The following is a 23912-nucleotide window of genomic DNA, read 5'->3' as shown; positions in this document are numbered from 1 at the left end:
GGGCAATTTTTTTCTCATTACCTCAAACTTCACATATTATAAAAAATGCAATGCGAAAATGATCTTTTTAATCATTTTTAGATTCTTCTTTTTATTTTTTTTTCTGTAATATATATTATAGAAGATACAAAAACATGTATGGACATATTTATTGTAAATATCGCTAAGAACGCTGCGAGATGTGGCAAGATGGGCAGGGAATAATCACCTCAGCTTTTCTAATACTCTGGGTACTCTATTTATTCTGTATATAATATATCACAATTTATATCGTAACCGACGTCTGAACACGACCACGATCGAGACTCTTCTGCGCATCCAAGATGCCCGCACGCACGCGAGGCGCTTCGCGCCGCGGCAGCCGCGCCACCGACAGCGAGCTGCCCTCTGGAAGAGCGGGAGCACATCGCTCGTTCAAAGCCTTCTCACAACACTCCTTCCCTTTGTGCGAGCGATCCATGGTGCCTCTCTAAGTTTCCTCTTTATCTGAAACATAACAAGAATTAGTTATCGAGTAAAATTAATCTCTAATTTTGTTTAAACTCTATATTCATTATCTTGTCTCTTAGATATGCAAATGCTTCTAAAGGTAAAGGTTTTGTCATAATGTCTGCCAAATTCTTTTTGGTCTCAATTCATTCGACTTTCACCTTCCCTTGATCAACATACTGTTTGATAAAATCTCCATGAGTGTCAGCCATATGTTTTCTGTTTCCAGTTTCTTCTCTCTCTTCTAAGTTTTTCTTCCTCCAGTTTTATTTCCTCCAAGTCGTCATCAAACATTTTAAGTTTGTGACTTCCATCCTTCTTAGTGCAGTTTCCTGGTGCTCTGTTGTCACACCAGATTGTTACAGGCAAGAATGTTCTTCCAACAACATACCTGAGCGACTTGTCTAATAAGATTACTTCTTGACATGCCTCACTCATTGCTAGATACTCTGCTTGACAAGTAGAGAGTGTAACATATGTCTGTTTATGACTTCTCCATGCTATCACATCTCCAAATAGTTTGATTATATATCCTCCAGTGGATGTAGAATCAATGCAATCTCTGAAACTAGCGTCTGTCAGTGACTCTAACTCATCTGTTTTACCTCTAAATACTAATCCTCGATTCACAGTTTCTCTAAGATATCTGAAGACTTTTTTTACATCTTGCCAGTCTTCTTCTGTGGGCTCTAGTTGTCTTCTTGCTAAATAGTTCACTGCAAAAGCGATATCAGGTCGTGTAGCATTTGCTAGATACATTAAGCTTTCTATAGCTTCTCTATAAGGTACTCTTCTAATTTCTTCTCCAATACTCTTTTCTTCCAATTTACTCTTTTTGTTTTTATTGCTCACTTTCCTGGTGACCATAGGAGTACTCTGAGGCTTGCATTTATTCATATGAAACTTTTCCAATATGTTTTCATTGTCAGTATAACGCGTCTGATGAATACTCATATATCTTTCTTCTTTGTTTCGCTCTATTGTTATTCCCAGAAAGTTCTTGGGTTCTCCAAGATCCTTCGTCACAAATATTTCACTCAATTTCTTTTTCATTTCCTCTAATTTCTCCTTGTCATTACTTGCAATTAACATATCGTCTACATAAAGTAGTACGACCACTATTTTGCCTTCTTTCCTCCACGTGAACAGGCATGGCTCATGTAGGTCATTTTCCAATCCAAGTTTCTGAGCCTCTTCTGAAAATCTCTTATACCATCTTTTCGGACTTATCTTCAATCCATACAAAGCTCTATTTAATTTACACACCTTGGTCTTCTTGGTGTTTTCATCCACATCTACTCCGTCTGGAATTTCCATATATATTTCTTCTTCTTCTAGAGTTCCATTCAGGAATGCAGTCTTTACGTCTAATTGACAGGTATATAAATTATACTTGTTTATTATTGCCAGTATAGATCTAACCAATGACAATCTTGAAACCGGTGCATATGTCTCTTTCAGATCATACACATTTTTGTCTTTACATCCTCTTATTACCAGTCTCGCTTTATATCTGGTTGATCCATCTGCTTCTAATTTTCTCTTGAACACCCATCTTGAATCTATAATGTTAGCTCGTTTACCATCTAACATCTCTGTCGGTCTATCAACAAGCGTCCATACTTGATTGGTTTGCATAGACTCAAGTTCTTCTATTACAGCATTTTTCCAGTTTTTTCTTTCACTGCTTGTCATCGCCTCTTCATATGTCGAAGGCTCTCTATGTAATGATGCCAGAAGACATCGACTCAATTCGTCTTCATTCTCTATATTCGGTTGAATATTTTTCACAGTAGTATAATTAGCAAAGCTAATATCTTCTATTGGTCTCCGCACATCAGGGTCTCCATTATCTTCTAGTTTTCTTTTGGTTTTGCTTCTAGTCATTGGAGTTTCACTTTCCTTTCGTTCGACCTTCTGCTTCTGTTCGTCTAATTGTGTCGTTTGTTTTCTCGGCCTTCCTCTTTTCCTTTTCTCAGGAATCTCTAGTTTCTGTTCTCCCTTTTCTTCATCTTCTACGAATTCTTTCATCCAATTTTTATTTGAGTCTTTTTCATCTTCTATTTGACTGTTTTTATACATATCTTTATATGTTACCTTTTCATTGAATCGAATGTGTCGGGACTCTATAAATTTTCTTGTGCTTGGATGCCAGAGTATATATCCAGTGTCAGTATATCCCACCAACACACCTCTAATAGCTCTCTTGTCGAATTTCAACATAGGCTTTGGTACTCTTGCATATCCAATGCATCCAAATCTCTTTATTTGCTCAAAATGACAACTCGTTTCTGATGAAAACTTCTTCAACGGGATCTCGTACTCTATAGTTTTATGTGGAGATCTGTTGTACGTATGCACAGCAGCGTCAACTGCCAGCTCCCACATGCTCTTTGGTAAACCCGAGTCGAACATATATGTTCTTACTTTCTCTTGCAACGTTCTGTTGAACCTTTCTGCAACTCCATTATGTTCCGGAGTGTACGGTGGTGCAAATATGGCTTCTATCTTTTCTCTTTTTAATACCTCTTTAAAAGCACATCCCGTGAATTTCTTGCCTTGGTCTGACTTCACGTAGTATAACTTTTCTTCTTTTCCTAGTAGATTTCTGGCGGATATTAGATATTTCTCTAGAGCCTCTCCCGATTCATCTTTCGTCTTCAAAGAGTAGGCTTTCGCTAATCTAGAATAATCGTCTATAAATGTAATTATAAACCTCTTTCGTCCTGGATAGGATGTAGGTTTTATTGGACCCATGATGTCCGTATGTATTACCTGTAATGGTCTCTGTGCTCTATTTCTATTTTCTTTAAACGGCAGTTTTGCCATCTTTGCCATTATATAGACTTCACACTCTAATATGGAGTTATCAAACTTAACATTCTCTAATCTCTTTTCTACTTTTTGTAATTGTCTTACAAGGGAACGGTCGGAAGTGTCCCTACCCGATTTGGATGCGCTTTGGATATGTTGTTGAGCATCAAAAAACATTAGACACGTATTTTTTTTGCGGCGTATCTCGACGTTTATTGGTTGAAAAAACCCGATTTGGAACCTACCCGATTTGGATGCGCTTTGGATATGTTGTTGAGCATCAAAAAACATTAGACACGTATTTTTTTTTGCAGCGTATCTCGACGTTTAGGGGTTGAAACAACCCCTCGAAAATAACGGATTTTATATTTTTTTGCGAATATCTTCGAAAATATAAGGCGTAACGACAAAAAATTTGTACGAAATGTTTATGGCTTTTTGTGCTCTTTACAATGGCGTAATCAGATTTGTCAAATTGGTCACATTTTTTAATTTAACCCCACCCCCACCTATTATTTTTGCCAAATATAACAATTTTTCCAACGCAAATTTAAGAGCGTCAAATGCCAAATACATCCATGTGTATTTTTATTATGATACCATTATTAGATTTTTGGCAAGACGAGATGATATGTGGTATAGGCGTCGCGCTGTAGGTAGGTGTTGCGTTATTTCTGTTCAGTTGCGCCGTACGCTTAAAAATTTCCATTTCAACTCCGGGATGACCGAAACCGCTGATGCAAAGGCCAGCGCAAGGCACTGACAGCAAGAGGTTAACGCTATTTCGAGAGTCCTAGACTAGCAACGGAATGTCGACTCCGACAAATTGTAAGATCGGGCGGGCAGTCGCAAATCATAATCTGAACGAACACGTGCGTCACATTAACCGCTACAATAATATACTATCCCGGTTACGGCACAACAAAATCAACAACCAAATTCACGCATTTGAATATCATTTGTTCGTGTCATAATTCCGGAAAGCAAGCATTTCAGATCGTAAGTTTGAAGTGTAAAGAACTGTGTGTTGTACGCTGTCGTTTTGTAAACATGTAAGTGTATTTTAATTGTTAACTTTTATTGGTTTCTTACGCTTGTTACTTTTTCCTTTGATATTGAATATTTAATATAATTTTTTATTCAGCTCTTACTCAATTCTTTGCCAGTTTTGCCAGTGACTATATAATCTTTTGGGAGAGATGCACTTGGACACGGTACATTTGGACACGGTCATTTGAACACGATTAATCGGACACCGTTTATTTGGCCACGGTTCATTTGGACACCGTTCATTTGGACACGGTTCATTTGGACACGGTTCATTTGGACACGGTTCATTTGGACACGGTTCATTTGGACACGGTTCATTTGGACACGGTTTATTTGGACACGGTTCATTTGGACACGGTTCATTTGAACACCGTTCATTTAAACACGGTCATTTGGACACGATCAATTGGACACCGTTTATTTGGACACGGTTCATTTGGACACGGTTCATTTGGACACGGTTTATTTGGACACGGTTCATTTGGACACGGGTCATTCAGACACCGTTCATTTAGACACGGTTCATTTGGACACGGTTCAATTGGACACGGTTCGTTTGGACACGGTTCGTTTGGACACCGTGTATTTGGACACGGCTTATTTGGACACGGTTTATTTGGACACGGATTATCTGGACACCGTAAAAAATACGGCCTGTGCAGTTGGACACCGTAAAAAATGCGGCCTGTGCAGTTGGACACCAAAATGCGCGATCTGTCCAGATAATCCGTGTCCAAATAAACCGTGTCCAAATAAACCGTGTCCAAATAAACCGTGTCCAAATAAACCGTGTCCAAATAAACCGTGTCCAAATAAACCGTGTCCAAATAAACCGTGTCCAAATACACGGTGTCCAAACGAACCGTGTCCAAACGAACCGTGTCCAATTGAACCGTGTCCAAATGAACCGTGTCCAAATGAACCGTGTCCAAATAAACGGTGTCCAATTGATCGTGTCCAAATGACCGTGTTTAAATGAACGGTGTTCAAATGAACCGTGTTCAAATGAACCGTGTCCAAATAAACGGTGTCCAAATGAACCGTGGCCAAATAAACGGTGTCCGATTGATCGTGTTCAAATGACCGTGTCCAGATGTACCGTGTCCAAGTGCATCTCTCCCAAAAGATTATATAGTCACTGGCAAAACTGGCAAAGAATTGAGTAAGAGCTGAATAAAAAATTATATTAAATATTCAATATCAAAGGAAAAAGTAACAAGCGTAAGAAACCAATAAAAGTTAACAAAAAAAATACACTTACATGTTCACAAAACAACAGCGTACAACACACAGTTTTTTACACTTCAAACTTAAGATCTGAAATGCTTGCTTTCCGGAATTATGACACGAGCAAATGATATTCAAATGCGTGAATTTGGTTGTTGATTTTGTTGTGCCGTAACCGGGATAGTATATTATTGTAGCGGTTAATGTGACGCACGTGTTCGTTCAGATTATGATTTGCGACTGCCCGCCCGATCTTACAATTTGTCGGAGTCGACATTCCGTTGCTAGTCTAGGACTCTCGAAATAGCGTTAACCTCTCGCTGTCAGTGCCTTGCGCTGGCCTTTGTATCAGCGCTTTCGGTCATCCCGGAGTTAAAATGGAAATTTTTAAGCGTACGGCGCAACTGAACAGAAATAACGCAACACCTACCTACAGCGCGACGCCTATACCACATATCATCTTGTCTTGCCAAAAATCTAATAATGGTATTATAATAAAAATACACATGTATGTATTTGGCATTTGACGCTCTTAAATTTGCGTTGGAAAAATTGTAATATTTGGCAAAAATAATAGGTGGAGGTGGGGTTAAATTAAAAAATGTGACCAATTTGACAAATCTGATTACGCCATTGTAAAGAGCACAAAAAGCCATAAACATTTCGTACAAATTTTTTGTCGTTACGCCTTATATTTTCGAAGATATTCGCAAAAAAATATAAAATCCGTTATTTTCGAGGGGTTGTTTCAACCCCTAAACGTCGAGATACGCCGCAAAAAAAATACGTGTCTAATGTTTTTTGATGCTCAACAACATATCCAAAGCGCATCCAAATCGGGTAGGTTCCAAATCGTGTTTTTTCAACCAATAAACGTCGAGGTACGCCGCAAAAAAAAATACGTGTCTAATGTTTTTTGATGCTCAACAACATATCCAAAGCGCATCCAAATCGGGTAGGGACACTTCCGACCGTTCCCTTGTTAGATAGTTTAACGATGCATGACCTAATTTAACATGCCATAACATCGCCTCATCTATTTTCTCTAATTTCTTTACTTTTTCAATTACTGAGCTTTCAAACATTTCTTCTATATTCTCTATTGCCTGTATATTGTCCAACTTAATGACTTGCTCGAGTTCAGTATTGTTGTGTTCTATATTTTTGTTCACATTTGTGAGCTCTCCTTTATTCTCCCTCCCAATCGCAGAGCCAACATTATCCCTCTCATCTAACTCTCCCTCCGAAATTGATAATTCATTGTTCTGAATGTTTGCTTGCGATTGTTCAGGAAGCTCGCACTGTGGAACAATTTCTGCTCTACATCTATACACAGCACATTCTACATTATCATTATCCTCTATATTATTATTTTTGACCTCAAATTGTATAATCCAATTTGGTTTCTCATAAATTCCTTCAAAAACTATTTTATTCGTCAGTTTATTGTAAACTTTAAACAATTTATCATCTAAATAAATACTGAACCCTGCATCAGCCAACTTTCTTAGAGATAATAAATTTTTGGATACTTCCTTTGTTGCAATTACATTTGTTAATTTAATGACTCTTTTTTCTTTTTCATTTGTTATCAACAAAAAATCTCCTTTACCATCTATTGAAATGTCTGCAAGCTCATTTTTATTTGCACATTTAATAACTCTATCTTTACATTTTTCAAAATTTGACAAAATAATATTCTTATTCACAATATGATCCGTGGCACCCAAATCTGCAATAAAATTGACTAACTCTTTTTAACTATCTCTATCTTCTATTATGTAATTTAATCATGCATAATTTACTTTCTTTTGATTTTCCTTCATTTGCTGTTGTCGTTGGTATAGGTTTCTTGACGTTTTGTATCTTGGTTATTTTCCCTTTATTATTTACTCTCTTAGTACCTTTTTGCTCAAATTTACCTTTTTTTTACATTTTTATTAACGGTTTTATTTAAATACCTTTTTCCTCTAAATCTGTTCGCCTGGGTTCCGGCATTTGGACAACTATCACCCTTGTGACCTCGTACTTCTTGACAGTAATAGCAGAACCAGGCCCCTGATTCCGCTAACGGGTAGTCCTTTGCCATATGGCCCATTCGGTTGCATCTATAACACTTCACCTGTCTAATATTTTCTTCTGCGGCAGCCCTCTGTGCTCTAATTTCTGGTTTCTCTGATTTGTCTGGTTTCTCTCTAATTTCGCTCTTAGTCTCTGCCTCTAACTGCATCATAAAAGATTTTATTTCATCTATGTTCATTTCTTTGAGATTAGTTTGTCTTCTAATTAAATCTACATTCCTCAGCTCTGGTACATTTATTGACACAGCCTGATAAAATGCAGATCTAATCTCTTGTTCTGCGAGAGGTACCGCATCTTCACATGATTCATATTCTCTAATTATTGAATCGAAGCGTTCGCAAAAATCACTTACTTTTTCATCTTTTCTCATTTTAATTTGATAAAGTTTAGTTCGTACCAGGGCTCGGAAACTCCTATGGAGGGACGATTACACAGTGGTAGTGATAGGTTGCACCTGAAGAGCGCGCTGTTGACGTAATATATATGTAACTTAGCTCTCTGAGATGCATCTTTTTATAGGTTACGCAATCAAACTTACGCGCGCAAGATTCACAAGAATAGTGTGTATTTACGACAATTCAAGGTTGTATCCAAAAATTTTAGAAAGTTTCTGAAGAATTAACGATTCGGAAAAACCTATCGGGGAACATTAAAGAAGAAGAAGTGTATTCACGACATTTCACGGTTGCATCCAAAAATTCTAGAAAGTTTCTGAAGAATTATTAACGATTCGGAAAAACCTATCGGGGAACACTGAAGAAGAAAAAGTGTATTCATGATATAATAACGTTATTCACGTTACTCGAAGCAACGTTACGTTCATATGAATAAAACAGAAAACACCCCGAAACGAAGTTATACAGCTATACAAAAGGTATGTCTATCTCAATCTATATAAGGTATTAGATTGTGTATTTTAAAAATAAATATAGTATAAAATAAATAATATTTTACGCTTAAATTTCTAGGAAAAACTGTGGATCAAAATTAATCGAATATCAACAGGAATCAAGCATTTTAGATTATTTCATGTAACGTAAGTATCTATGAAAATTTGTTAAATAATAGACACTAAGGCAATGTCCATACTATCTTAATGTCTATATTTATCAAGTTTATCCTAATTATACATTATATTCAACAAAGCATAAGAATTAACATTTTGCCTTTATTTAAAAAAAGCATAAGTAAAAAAGTTCTTCTAAAAAATGTTTTTTATTAAATATTTTATTAAATTTTATTAAATAACTTGAACACGAAACATGATAATAGTTTATTTATATTATATTATATATACTTTATTTATATTATATATACTTATTAGTTTCAGTTATCAAAAGAATGTCGCCACCAAAACGTGCAGCTGCTGCAGGAGGACGGTGTGTTGTTCCAGGATGCAAGTCAGGAAGAACAGGCATAACAAAACACAGGTTTCCAAAAGATCCTGCGAAATGTGAAGCTTGGAAACGAATTATTTGTAACGATGCTTTAAAAGACATGAATTACCAGACTTTAAGTAAATCTTATTATGTTTGCAAGCTTTATTTTCAGGAAAATGCTTACATACCTGGAACATGCAAACCAATGTTAATGAAAGAAGCAATGCCATCATTGCTTCTTTCTTTTGATACACCACAAGTTGCAGATATGTACGCATACAGTGAACCTTCGACAATTACAAGCTGCAATGTAATTGGAGAGCAAGAAATTGCAAGAAATTCTAATGTTCAGACATCTATTGCTATTTCAGAGCTTCGAAAACCTACAATTAGCAGCTCTGACAACCTACAATGCAACTGTACTACATGCAAAACAGGTCATATTTTATTAAAAAGGAAATTGCACGCTGTTAAATCTTGTCCAGAAGCCACAAAAATGTATGAAATGGCTAAAAAATTTCGAAATATTGCAAGTTATTATAAACGTAAATGTTTTTCTTTTAAGCAACGACTTGTAGCCGCGAAAAAAATGTTTAAAGAACAAGCTTTTAATTTATTTGCTAAAAAATTAAATTCCAGGCAACTAACTTTCTTTAAATTACAGTTGCGTATGAGTGATATTGCTCCCAATGGTCGACGTTTCACTAAAGAAGAAGGCATTAGCATTAAGTTTTTATAAAGCATCTGGTCAGTGTTACCATTTACTCAGATCAATGTTTATTTTGCCATCTGTAAGAACATTGCGTAAAATGTTGAGTCATTTGGCAATGGATACTGGTGTGAACCACACAATTTTAAAATCATTAAGAAATTGTGTAAATAAGATGACAGATGAAAAATAGTATATTGTGATACAAGTGCGCGAAGTTGGCTATTGCTCACGAGTGCGCGGAGCGCACGAGTGAACAATAGCCAACTACGCACGCACGTGTATCACATACTATTTTGTATTACAAGTGCGCTTAAAAGTGCGTGGAGCGAAATTTACGTGGACGATATCTCTGTTAACTTACGCGAGTGCGCGAAGCGCACGAGCAGACATAAACCTTATACACGAGTGCGCGTAGCGCACGAGTGATATGTATGGGGGATGGGGTCCGGGGAAGGGGGCGAAGCCCCCTTCTCCGGTCAGGGGGGGTTCGGGGGGGGCCAAGCCCCCCCCGACTTTGATTAACTAATATCAGTTTTAAAAATCGGTGTAGTGTGTGTTTATGGAATAAATTAACAAGTTTGTTAATATATTAAAATTGTTATTTATATTTATTTTGAAGTGATTATAAAATAAAAATACAAATAAACAATAGTTTTATTTCTGCCGGTGTGAGTGGGCTATCAGTATCATTCTCAGATGTGATTTCTTGCTGATGATTCATGTTGTAATAATTTACGTCTAAATAATATCGTGCAACACCAAAAGAATGACACGACTGGACACGACTGATGACTAGCATTTGACAGATTGTTGTAAGGTTAGCTTTGGTTACGAATTAGCTTCGTCTGCTGGGAGATGGCGTTACGTTAGAGTGCAGTCCGGATAACTAATACCGGACATCGGGCATGTTTCATTGCTTGCGGGTGGCGCTCATGCCCGTGGGCAATACATTGTCCACGCTCGAGCAACCAATCACATGCCCGTATTTCCATTACCGTACCGTTTTGCTTCATTTACTGCATTGATGACGTCACGGCCCGTGGAAACGACATTTCCGTGAAGTAATTGGCTTATCGTGAGAAATAGGCTATTTCTCGCACAGAAATCCGTGAAATAAAGGGCACTTTTCCGCGCACATGTGATACAAAATAAATTGGTAGTATTAATATGGGATGAAATAAGCATATCGGCACATTTACAATATGATGCAAATGTAGACAAAATTGTTGGTTTCGAAGATTGGGGTACTTGCAGAACTTCAGCATTCGCGGATCACGCTTTAGTATTCATGCTCAAGGGAATTTATAGAAATTGGAAGATGCCTTTCAGTTTTACATTTGCTGCATCTCAGATGAAAACTTTTCCACTTGTCAAGCTCATTAAGTCTCATATTTTAGCTGCCAAAAAAGCAGGTTTGACAGTTGTTGCCACAATATGTGATCAAAGATCGTCAAACGTTGTTGCTATTAATGAATTAAAATCTCAAACGAGACAACAGCTTATTAATAATGGCAAGCTTATTAATCAGGATAAAATAAATGTAAGTAAATTTATCATAAACAAAATGGAAATTATCCCAATTTTTGATGTACCACATTTAGTAAAATGTATGCGTAACAATTTGTTAACAAAGAACTTGGAATTTGTAATTAATAATAACGATAATAATCGTCATTTCGCTAATTGGGACCACCTTGAATTGGCATACAAAATAAATATGTGTGCAGACGCGGAACTCAGAAACTTGAGGAAGATTACGCAATATCATGTGTTGCGCTCATTTATTAAAAAAATAAAAGTTAAATACGCAACACAAGTTTTTAGCAGAACGTTTGCTAGTACATTGGCCACAGCAGCAAGATATAGGCATTCAATGCCTGACGGGTCAGTCATGCCAAAAGAAGCATTGGATACAAGTAAATTTTTACTTTTTATGAATAATTTGTTCGACTCGCTTAATGGAAGATCAGGCAAAAGTGATTTAAGTAAGTGGCGCCGAGAAGTATCTATTAATTCTGGCCACAAACAATTCTGGGTGGAACAAAGAAAATGTATAAAGAATATGCGATTTGTACACAAAGTAACATTGAGGCCACTCCATCGTGTTCCATGTATAACAAATTGGTTAATTACATTACAAGGTTTTATAAATTTGCACAAACGACTAATCTTGAAAGAAAATTTCAAGAGCTTTTCTTCCCGTAATATTAATCAAGATTGTATTGAAAACTTTTTCGGTGCTATTAGAAGTCAAGGTTGTCGAAATGTTAAGCCATCTTGCTGGCAATTTATTGGAGCATATAAATCTCTTCTCATACACAATTTTACATCGCCACATTCATTAAGTGCGAATTGTGAAAATGATGAAGCTGATATGCTTTTGAATCTTGCTTACATGCTCGATAAACATGACAATAACAGTCTTGATGGTGACATGCTTGAGGAGGATAATATTGATATTACCGAAATAAATTACAACTATAATAATAATATTGATAATACTAATAAAAATATCGATACACATAGTTCCTTTGTTGAAAACAGTGCTAAACAGTGCTCTTCATTCACAAATTCGATGTTATATACACAAAACAGCTTAGCATCCGTAGCATTTGTAATTCGCAAAATATTACGTGTTACGAAAGATTGTATTGAGTGTCAATCAAACTTTTTTTCAAATTATTCTAATATAGATGCAAATAGTAATCTCGTTCAATGTCCAAGCTCAGAAATATTACAATCATTTACAAGATCCGTACAGATCATTCAGGATTTGCTGCAATCGTGTGCATTTGCTAGGAATGTTACAAAAAAACTAACAGAAATGTTAATTGAAAAAGAACCGATGGAATGGGTAAAATGTTCACATCATGCGTCTTTTATAAAACAATGTTTTGCCAAACATATAGTATCACTACAGATACATGCGTTTTGTACAAAAGTAAATAGAATATTATCTGGGAAAGAAAGATATACTGGTAATAATGTTATATTTCGACAAGCGCAACATTATAAATTGAAACATTCTAAATATAGGTAGAATATATTTTAAAAAATAAGAATACTGTTTTTAAATAAAGTAATAAATATCGATTATATAAAATGTATTGCTACACATGTTATTACACCAACACATAATACATAAATGTTTTTGGCCATGATAGAGAGTGGAATTTGTTTCCTTTGTAGGAGTTTATCAGAAATAAATGTTCTTAATTGTCTTATTCAAAAAATTGTATACTTATTTCTCCCAACGCTATAAAAATAATATAATTGTTGATACATTAATTCTCAACATGTATTGTATTACTCTAAGCCTGCTTTATTAATACATATTTCATTTTCATAACTTTTTCTCTACTATCTATGATGCATATCTATTTAAAGATATTATTAACTTGAATTTTTTACGTTTAATAAACTTTATTTAAAATGAAATTTATGTCATAAACAATAAATAATAATTATTAACAAATAAATAATCAGTAAAATTAAAATTAATAATAAACAATAACAATGTGGAAATATTAAAGTCGAATTGATTTATCTTTCAAATAAAATTAATGCTCTCAGTAAAATTGTTTGCCATTAAATAAATAATCATTAGGATTAATAATCACTTATTTAATAATTAAATAAGTGGTTATTAATCCTAATAATTAAATAAGTGGTTATTAATCCTAATGACTATTTATTTAATGGCAAACAATTCTACTGAGAGCATTAATTTTATTTGGAAGATAGTCAATTCGAGACTTTAATATTTCCACATAAATACGGGTTTAAACGACGCGCCATCAAAGATTAGTGATAGGTTGCACCTACAGAGGGCGATCGTTACAGTCGATTACAGTTAAAAGTATGGGAGTTTCCGAGCCCTGGTTCGTACCGATGCATGAGTAACGATTATTTCACTCTTTTTATATCCTTTTAGTTTCTTTAAAATTTCTTTCGGGTCTTTTTTATGTAAGATCCTTTTATGATAATTTTCATCTAAATGATTGGTTATTATATCTCTAACTAAACTTTTTCTCTTAGCAACTTTTAATTCGGAAAGATTTTCTGGACCTCCAATGTTTGAATCTATTACATCTAACAAGTCGTTATTCATTAACTCGGATTTTAAATAATCCATCCAAAGATCAAAGTTGGATTTTTGCGTCAGCTTATATTCTCTTCTAATATGCAACCTTTGGCTGTTTAATTCCACCTCTAAAGCGCTTTTGATTGTCTCTAAACTTTTATTTTTTTCGGCTGAACAGACTGTTGTTTCATCTAACTTTTTCTTTTTAGACTCTACTTCTAATTCTTTAACCGTTTGTATACTGTTCTCTACTGAACTTTGCGTATTTTTATTGCTTACCTCTAAACGTCTAAGTTTTACTCTTTCCTTTTCAAGATTTGTATGAGCAACTTCTACCATGTTCTCCATCATTAAGTTGGCTTGGGCCATAACTTTTTCAAGTGTCTTCAACGACACCTCTAATTTATTCGATACCGCATCCATTTTCATTACCAGTTTTTCTTGTTTTTCATACAACATTCGGCTTCCTATAAGTAGTATAGGGCGATCTTCTGCCCATGCCCTGGCTAAAGTTATATTTTCTCTAACTTTCGGTGTCTGTTTGCGTTTCGGTATTGTACCTCCTTCTTCAGTCTCTTTTTCTTCTTTTTTTTCTATACAAAGTTTTTAAATTACTATCTTTATTTTCTCTGAATCTACATATATATTATCCTTCTAGATTGCTTTATTTTCATAAACAAAAATTATTCTCTTACCTCTATCTTTTCTTACTATCTCCTCACTATCTCTTTCTCTTTCTACTACTGTGACAACACTGTCTTCGCTGTCATAGTCCACTAAAGCATCTTGATTTTCTTCCTTCATCGGAAGATTCTCTGTCTCTTTTTCCATCTAGATCGGGATTTAAATATCAATTGAACATTAGCATTCCTCTTTTGACAAGATAAACTAACATTCATACTATTGATATATAATAATTTACAATTTCTATCACCAAATTTCTTTCAGCGATAAAAAAACGATGCTTATGAGGCTATATAGAACGTACTGCAATTCACAATTGCCCCAAAGCGAGAAAACCACGCGCCTCTGCAGGGCTATCCGTACGCCACTCTCCGTTGCGATCCCCAGCACTGCTGAAAAGATCTATGGGAGCTCGGGTTGATCACGCACGCGCACGGGGCCCATACAAATTTACGCGGCCTCCCTGAACAGTAATCAAGCTACACCGCACAGCAAGTCCTGCTCAATTACCGACGCGATACATAACGATTTCAAAGAAAATAAGCTCATATAGAGTCATATAGAATTTTTTATACATACGCATACATATATATACACATGTATCGTAATCTAGCCATCTAGCATCGATGCCATATTGTTATTCGAAATTGATTATGTGTTAGTGCGCGCCCAGCAACAAGTTCCGCGCGCCAAAAAAAATGACTATCGCCGTTCACGATCGGACTTGCACGCGCACATCGCCGGCTTGTTACCAAGCGGTAACAACGATTTCAAAGAAAATAAGCTCATATAGAGTCATATAGAATTTTTTATACATACCCATACACATATATACACATGTATCGTAATCTAGCCATCTAGCATCGATGCCATATTGTTATTCGAAATCGATTATGTGTTAGTGCGCGCCCAGCAACAAGTTCCGCGCGCCAAAAAAATGACTATCGCCGTTCACGATCGGACTTGCACGCGCACGTCGCCGGCTTGTTACCAAGCGGCATCTTTCTATCTCTTTCTATTTCATCATTCTCTACTTCTCTATTACACTTTATACATATATTCTCTAATTCTCTTATTATCACTATTACCTTTATCTCTCAACAAGAAGGCAAAAACATCTATCTCCTTCTAACAGCATTTCTCGAACTTTCTTTAATAAGTGATAGCTGAGAATTCTCTCGTTTTGCTCGTCAGCAACGAGAGACATTATTTACTTACCCTCTAATCTTCTAGATGCTTCTACCTCTCTTTCTTATGCCTTCACCGGCGTCTCACACACTATGCACGCACGTGCCGCGTTTCTCGCGCAGGGGAATCGTGCCCTGGGCCCGTAACCAATTGTAAATATCGCTAAGAACGCTGCGAGATGTGGCAAGATGGGCAGGGAATAATCACCTCAGCTTTTCTAATACTCTGGGTACTCTATTTATTCTGTATATAATATATCACACTTTATATCGTAACCGACGTCTGAACACGACCACGATCGAGACTCTTCTGCGCATCCAAGATGCCCGCACGCACGCGAGGCGCTTCGCGCCGCGGCAGCCGCGCCACCGACAGCGAGCTGCCCTCTGGAAGAACGGGAGCACATCGCTCGTTCAAAGCCTTCTCACAACAATTTTTGATATATTTAATTATATATATATATATATATATATATACATTTTTTTACCGGGCATTAAAAAAATATGTAGGGGAGACCGGGGCTAAACCGCCAGTTTTTTTTCGGTGCCGATTTTTAACAACAAAATAAATAATTTTAGTTAAATGTGGTATACCACTGTAAAGAGTGAACCTTTAGCTACAAAATTTATATAGGAAATTTTTATCTATGTTGCTTTGTTTAACCGGTATAGAGCAAAAACGACAACGGTGAAAAAATTAAAATCTCAAAAATGCCGGGGTTGAACCGCCACCCCTCCGGAGTAAATCAGTTTCAGGTTTGATCGCCCATGAAATATTAGATATCTACACTGGATTCGTGTTCAGCATGCATTACTCTTTATAATCAGCATGCATTTATAATCACCTACCTCGAGATTTGGAGAGCAAATATTATTGCAGATATTACAAAATTTCCACGCGCAGAAAATTTCACTTTTCACCACGAAAACACGTTTGCCTCCGTAAAAATCATAACACGGCAGGTAACCTGCCGAAACTCCGTTGGTCACATGGGTACCATAAGCAGCGTTTACAATATTAATAGCGAGTTTGCACAATATACAGGTTCCGAGATATTTGATTTGGCGGTTCAACCCCGTTGGCGGTTTAGCCCCGGTCTCCCCTATACGATTATCCATTGGAATAATGTGCAATAACAGATTTGTCCAATATTTGCAGAGTTACTTGGATAAATTATACTAATAGGTTGTGGTGATGCAATATCAACGAAGTATTGAAGATAAAAACCGGCAATCGCTCAACGTTGGAGAAAGGAAGTGGGATACAATTTCCGATTTCGAATCCAGTATGCAATTTAAAGATCATTTATTATTGAAAGTATACATATTAAGTAAAAGTGTTGTGCCGCGCCTTGAATGAGTGCTCAGGGCCGGCACCGGGTTCTTTGGATCCGCCGGGTTGGAGGAGAGAACAACACTCGGGAGTTGTGGTTGCAAAGGCGTTTAATAAAACAGATCTCTCGTAGTTACACTTGAATCAATTACTTCACTACCCTGACTTGCGGGTTACCATATATTAACGATACGTTGACTCGCGGTACGCGCTCGGTTCTTAGACTGCCCGCCGTTCCTTGGAAGGGCGGGCTTTTTATCGCGCTCGATATTGCTGACTCAGCAGTCAGCGGTTTTGACTTCGAGATCAAAGTCCTAGCGGGCTGGTGATGTCCAGAATGCCCATATTTGGTCATTACCGCGACGCGTGCTGGCTTTCGCGTCAGCGGTCCTCGTCGCTAGGGTCGGATTACCAAGTAATCCGGCCCTCGGTGTTGCCAGGTGCAATAATTGATCTCGAATACGTTGTGCGCTCACAACATCGTATCTGTGCGATTATCCATTCAAGCAATGTACATTTACATATTTATCCAATACTTTACTTGCAGATAAATAACTTTGACAAAGGATGAATTACGTTGGGACACAGGATGGATTTACATTGGTTCATCACAAGAAATTCTGATATATGTGAGTGTATAAGGTATCTACTTAATTGTTACGCTGATTGCACGATGTGTTTCTTTATACGCCGCAAGAGTATAAGTGACTTTCTCCGATAGGAAAAGATTTATAAGATGATATGACGAAATCTGAATGAAATTGGAAATGCTGCAATTATATGTCTCGATATTAATTTGCAACAATACTAGTAGAAATTAAGACTTTTGTGCAAATATTGATACATATTTGCACAATTTATTTATAAATAGTATTTCAGCAAGACAGCAGCGTTATGAAGAACCATCTTAGCGCAATAATTGTCCAATTGAATGATAATATTTGTGTAATTTTCCTATCGGGGATCCTTCAAAGGAGCAACGGATGGATTTCGCTTTGTTCACTATGCGCAGCATTCATTCAGCATTCACTTTCCTCATTCACACACACACACACACATACACTTTTAATTATATTGCAATAACAATTATATTTACAAATCATATAACTGTTACTGTAATATAATTAATTTAATCACTCATCGAGAATTGTCCACTTTGCAGTCATGCAACATTTATACATCACCATGCATTCATAGAGAGTAATGGAGGCGTCACTCAATATCGCGTGACGCTTCCATTACTGTCAATTACGCAATTCATTCTTCGGGGCATTAACCGCACTAAATTTTCAAAAAATTGTGGCCTTGCGCGGAGACCCTCCCATTTTTCCACAGCATATTGTGCAAGAGCCTCTCGTGTTCGTGGAATTTGAGGGTCCCACTCTTGCACCATAATGCCCCAAACATGTTCGATAACATTCAAATCAGGGGATTTGGCTGGCTAGTTCAACGTCCTGAGGTTGTTCAGCCAGCCAATCCTGGACAATTCTCGCTCGATGCACTCCTGAATTGTCTTGAACGAAATTCACGTACGGTCTGCCAGGAAAAGTCTCCGCAACGTATGGCATCATCACATCAGATAATATGTGGATGTATTCTTCGCCGTTCATGTGTGGTGTTGTGCGAACAAGCGGCCCAGGGCCTTGCGAAGTCATACATCCCCAAAAACTGAATGTGATGCGTCCACTTCGTGCGCGAAAACGAACATTTTCCTCCGCATACCTCGTTCCTCTCGTTCTCCACAATGTCACTCTACCAGACTCGTCAGTCGAAAATACCTTCTCATCTGAAAAGATGGTATACATCCATTCTTCCTCCCATCCCAAGTGTTCCAACGCGAAAGCCAGCCGTTGCTCCTTGTGCAGATGAGAGAAAACTTCTCTTTGTGCGGGAATCCGGTGATGATAACCGGCATTGTGCAAACGGCGCCGCACAGTACGATCTGAGCACGTTAGATCGACATTTAGTCGGATTTGTCGCGACGAATGGAAGCCAGATTGTTGAATAACATTCAATATTCCCTGGTCTTCCTCAGCATTTGTTCCTCTCGGTCGTCCAGGTATCGGGGACGGGTTAACATGTCCCAATGTGTCGAATCTTCTCACCATACGATGAACTGAACGTTCCTGTAATAAAAGCGCATGTTCCTGAAGATGCTATGTATGCATTCAGAACGAACTCTGTATACATTTCTTTTATTTCATATATTTTTTAATTACAAAGAAAGATACGCGCACGCTTGTGTGCAATTTTTGAATCGATGACTTTAGGCATGAAAGTGTCTAAACAACGTTTTTTCGGTGATTTATATTTTTAGCTCGAGCAATACACTTATATTCAAATGGGCTGATATGTCTGTCGGACCCATGCCACTATCCCTCAACGCTATTATCTGTCCTCTCTTAAATTGGCTTATGGGACCAGGCATTTTGTTCTTCAATTAATTTTACTTTTGATTATATATTTTCTTATTATACGATGCGCTTCTCTACGCCGTCACGATCGTTTCAGACGCCACATCAGAAGAAATAAAGGAACATCGAGAATTGTTATACAATTATTATCTATTTCTTCTAACATTCTCGATGTTCCTTTATTTCTTCTGATGTGGCGTCTGAAACGATCGTGACGGCGTAGAGAAGCGCATCGTATAATAAGAAAATATATAATAATAATATATAATATATAATATAATATAGAAAATAAATAATATATAATATATATAATATATAATATATAAATATATTATATATATTATATATTATATAATATATAAAATAAATAATATATATAATATATATAATATATATATAAATATATTATATATATTATATATTATATAATATATATATTATAATATATAATATATTATATATATATACCGGGTGAATCTTAATGGATGCACCAACTTTTTACCATAGGAGATGAGTTACCGACCGCAACTGTAATGAACCGAACGATCCATAGGTGACACCAGCTTGAATCGACCGCTTCGATCGACGAGTCCGAGGTGATGTACAGGCAAGTTAAAAACTGTGAATCAAATAACGTATATCGTATGTACATACTTTTTTAATATATCCAACTGTCTTACGCATTTTTTTTTACATATAATTTTATTTAATAACACGATTTCTTATTATTCTCCATCTATGCGCAACGTATTTACCGCATGTACTACGTTTACGCGAGCGTTACTTTTGTAGTAACTTACGATAATTCACTCGTTTACGCAGAGTAAATTATCGTAAGTTACTACAAAATTTCCTTTACGCGAAGGAATTATCGAAAGTTACTACAGAAGTAACGCTCGCTTAAACGTAGTAATATAGTACGAGATCCGGCCGCGTGATTTTATACGTTTATCTGTTATTTTATCGAAATGCGATTTTAATGGAAGATTACATATCAGGTCATACATCGCGGCCGGTGTGCCTAGCAAAATCTTGCCGCAAGTACCCTCAATTAAATATATCTGTATTAATTAAATTTTTTAAGACAACTTCGTTCATTTGTTTGCGAAGTAAATGAAGCGTCATCTGAAAGAGAGTGATCTAAAAAACTTGAAAAAAATAGGTTCCCACCTCTCAGTCTGCCGCAACCTCCTGGAAGCCAGATGCAAAAAGGTTCTTTTTTGTTAATTATTATCAACGTTCATCGTGTATCGAGACAATTTTTACACAAATTGAAGCTAAATTTTTCCTCTATCATACTCCAAATCATCAGAATTATCATTCGCGTTTTCAGAACTTTCATTCATCGACACGCGCAATACATCTTCGACTTTCAACGGCGTTGGGTACCCAACGAACCACGTTGGTTTCAAAAAACCATCTAATAACCAACCGCAATCTTCAGCGCGTAATTTAATACAACACGGATCTGTAGCATTTTGCCACATCGAATTTACAAAAATTGCGCGTGTCGATAAATGAAAGATCTGAAAACGCGAATGATAATTCTGATGATTTGGAGTATGATGTTGCGAGTTCAGACGAGTCGGAAGACGAATGAGCGGCGGAATTTATTTATAAAAGGAATTTTTGAAAACTTGTTTAGGAACTATTGTAATATTAAAGAAATTCAAGGAAATTGCTGTGATTATTCCATTGTAACACATTGTAAGATTGAAGAGCTCGCGCAGGCGAGAGCGAGTCATTCAAATGCTAGCAACCACTAGTTGCGGCAGCTTTTACGCAGGCAACCATATTCCATCGTGTAGAGGAAAAATTTAGCTTCAATTTGTGTAAAAATTGTCTCGATACACGATGAACGTTGATAATTAACAAAAAAGAACCTTTTTGCATCTGGCTGCCAGGAGGTTGCGGCAGACTGAGAGGTGGAAACCTATTTTTTCAAGTTTTTTAGATCACTCTCTTTCAGATGACGCTTCATTTACTTCGCAAACAAATGAACGAAGTTGTCTTAAAAAATTTAATTAATACAGATCTAATTGAGGGTACTTGCGACAAGATTTTGCTAGGCACACCGGCCGCGATGTATGACCTGATATGTAATCTTCCATTAAAATCGCATTTCGATAAAATAACAGATAAACGTATAAATCACGCGGCCGGATTTTGTACTATATTACTACGTTTACGCGAGCGTTACTTCTGTAGTAACTTTCGATAATTCCTTCGCGTAAAGGAAATTTGTAGTAACTTACGATAATTTACTCTGCGTAAACGAGTGAATTATTGTAAGTTACTACAAAAGTAACGCTCGCGTAAACGTAGTACATGCGGTAAATACGTTGCGCATAGATGGAGAATAATAAGAAATCGTGTTATTAAATAAAATTATACGTATGTAAAAAAAAAATGCGTAAGATAGTTGGATATATTAGAAAAGTATGTACATACGACATACGTTATTTGATTCACAGTTTTTAACTTGCCTGTACATCACCTCGGACTCGTCGATCGAAGCGGTCGATTCAAGCTGGTGTCACCTATGGATCGTTCGGTTCATTACAGTTGCGGTCGGTAACTCATCTCCTATGGTAAAAAGTTGGTGCATCCATTAAGATTCACCCGGTATATTATATATATTATATAATATATAATATATGATATATATATTATATATTATATAATATAATATATTATAATATATTATTGCTCGGGGGATGCGTAAGACCGTTCCCGGATTTGCGATTGTCCGCGAGATTTTAGGTTCGAAGGACCAGAGGAGGTGTATCCCGTCTCCTCAAAGCGAAATGAAAGCGATAGACAACGAGAAAAGATATAACGAAAGGCGACTCACCGTTCGGGGGGTGCCGCCGTCTCCTGGAGGATCTCTCGTGCAAGCTCGTGGACACGTGCAGTAAGCGCAGGCGAGGCACAGGCAGCAGGCAAGGCAGCAGGCTAACAAGGTAGGCAGAGCAGCAAGCAAACGGCGAGGCAAGCAGGGCAAGGCAGCAGGCAAGCAGGCAGAGAACAGGCGATCTCTCCGAGGAGCGAAACTTCTAGAGCTCTCGGGCTCCGTATTGGTAGTTGAGTGTGTTCATCCCGACGGATGGACGATGAGCGAGTGTGTGTCGGAGCTCGCGCTCTGGAACAGTGTCGCACGCGAGTACTTGCTCTTCTTCGGCGGGTGCCCTCGTGGGGTGAACGGGGGCAGCACCGATTGGTGAGTCGCGGGGATATCGATTAACGCGGGATCGATCGCGATCCGCCGACGTCTCGCGCGAGTCGCCGAAATACGTTAACGCGGGATATTTGTAACCTACTATATACTATATACGAGATGTATTTAACGAGATTAAACTAACGATTATTAACTAACGATCACATATGTATACAATTTGGCGAGCGCCAAACATGCCGCCCACCAAAATACAGCGTGTTGTATTTTATTACGCGGAGTGAGCCGCCGGTGGAACAGTGCCCATTGGTAGGGGGCACAATTTCACCAGGGGACGTACGATTGAGCCATCCGCCACCCGCACCGTGGCGACACGCGAGACGCCATCGCTACCCGGGTGTAGCGCCTCTACGCGTCCACGTTTCCAACGCAAAGGGGACATTTTGGCGTCCTTGATGAGGACCAACGAGCCGACAGCGATCTGATTGATCGAGTTCCACCATTTGGGACGCTGCTGTAGCGTATTGAGGTACTCATGGTGCCAGCGCTTCCAGAAATCCTGGTGGATTCGTTGTATGAGCTGCCATCGACTCAAACGATTAATTTGCAGCGGAGTCACGTCGTGCGTGGGAACGGATACCAGGGGCTCCATCGTGAGGAAATGGCCCGGAGACAGTACTTCGAGATCTGAAGGACCGGTGCTCACAGGGCAGAGGGGTCGGGAATTCAAGACGGCCTCGATTTGCGCGAGAACTGTAGTAAACTCCTCGATTGACAAGACTTGAACCCCCACCACCGTCGCAGGTGGGTTTTGAAGGATTTAACGCCCGACTCCCAGAGGCCCCCGAAGTGGGGCGCGGAGGGAGGATTGAACGTCCATTTGATCGTCTCCCGCTCTGCCGCGAGGCTCATGTGCCCCTCGAGTTCGCGCGCGGCTCCCACGAATTGGTGCCGCAGTCACTGTAGAGGAGTGAGCAGCGGCCGCGTCGTGCCACGAAGCGTTGCAACGCAGCGAGAAATGAGTCAGTAGACAGCGAAAGAACGACTTCAAGATGAACAGCTTTGATCGCAAAACAAACGAATATACAGACATAGGCTTTGAACGATGAGACTCCACGCGCTCGGCGAGTAACCAACGAGAATGGTCCCGCAAAATCGACGCCGGTAATCGAGAATAGCTTGACCTGACTAACGCGGTCGGTCGGTAACAGCGCGGTGTACGCCAAGGATCCAAAATCTCTGAGCCAACAAATATTGCATGGTACGTCTGCCCGGATGTAGG

At 37.9% G+C, this 23912-nt stretch overlaps 1 protein-coding gene and 1 long non-coding RNA gene across 2 annotated transcripts; one reads left to right on the top strand and one right to left on the bottom strand.

Moving 5' to 3' along the window:
• Positions 1 to 41: 41 nt before the first annotated feature.
• On the bottom strand, positions 42 to 14879 carry LOC139783686 (uncharacterized). The gene is made up of 4 exons (XM_071722827.1): positions 14533 to 14879; positions 13644 to 14430; positions 7542 to 8060; positions 42 to 486 (listed from the first exon to the last, which is right to left on the bottom strand). Exons 1-4 carry the CDS (start codon positions 14666 to 14668, stop codon positions 483 to 485), a joined length of 1446 nt encoding a protein of 481 aa, XP_071578928.1. The 5' UTR covers positions 14669 to 14879; the 3' UTR covers positions 42 to 482.
• Positions 8261 to 9124, top strand: LOC139783685 (uncharacterized). The gene is made up of 3 exons (XR_011721345.1): positions 8261 to 8536; positions 8631 to 8698; positions 8987 to 9124. It is a non-coding gene; the product is annotated as an uncharacterized lncRNA (long non-coding RNA).
• Positions 14880 to 23912: the final 9033 nt, after the last annotated feature.

The sequence above is a fragment of the Temnothorax nylanderi genome, unplaced genomic scaffold (genome assembly GCF_030848795.1).
Source record: "Temnothorax nylanderi isolate EJ_2023f unplaced genomic scaffold, tnyl_v1.0 TNYL_tig0530_pilon, whole genome shotgun sequence".
Classification (NCBI taxonomy): domain Eukaryota; kingdom Metazoa; phylum Arthropoda; class Insecta; order Hymenoptera; family Formicidae; genus Temnothorax; species Temnothorax nylanderi.
The sequence above is the reverse complement of the archived record's forward strand: the minus strand, read 5'-3'. Positions and strand labels throughout refer to the sequence as shown.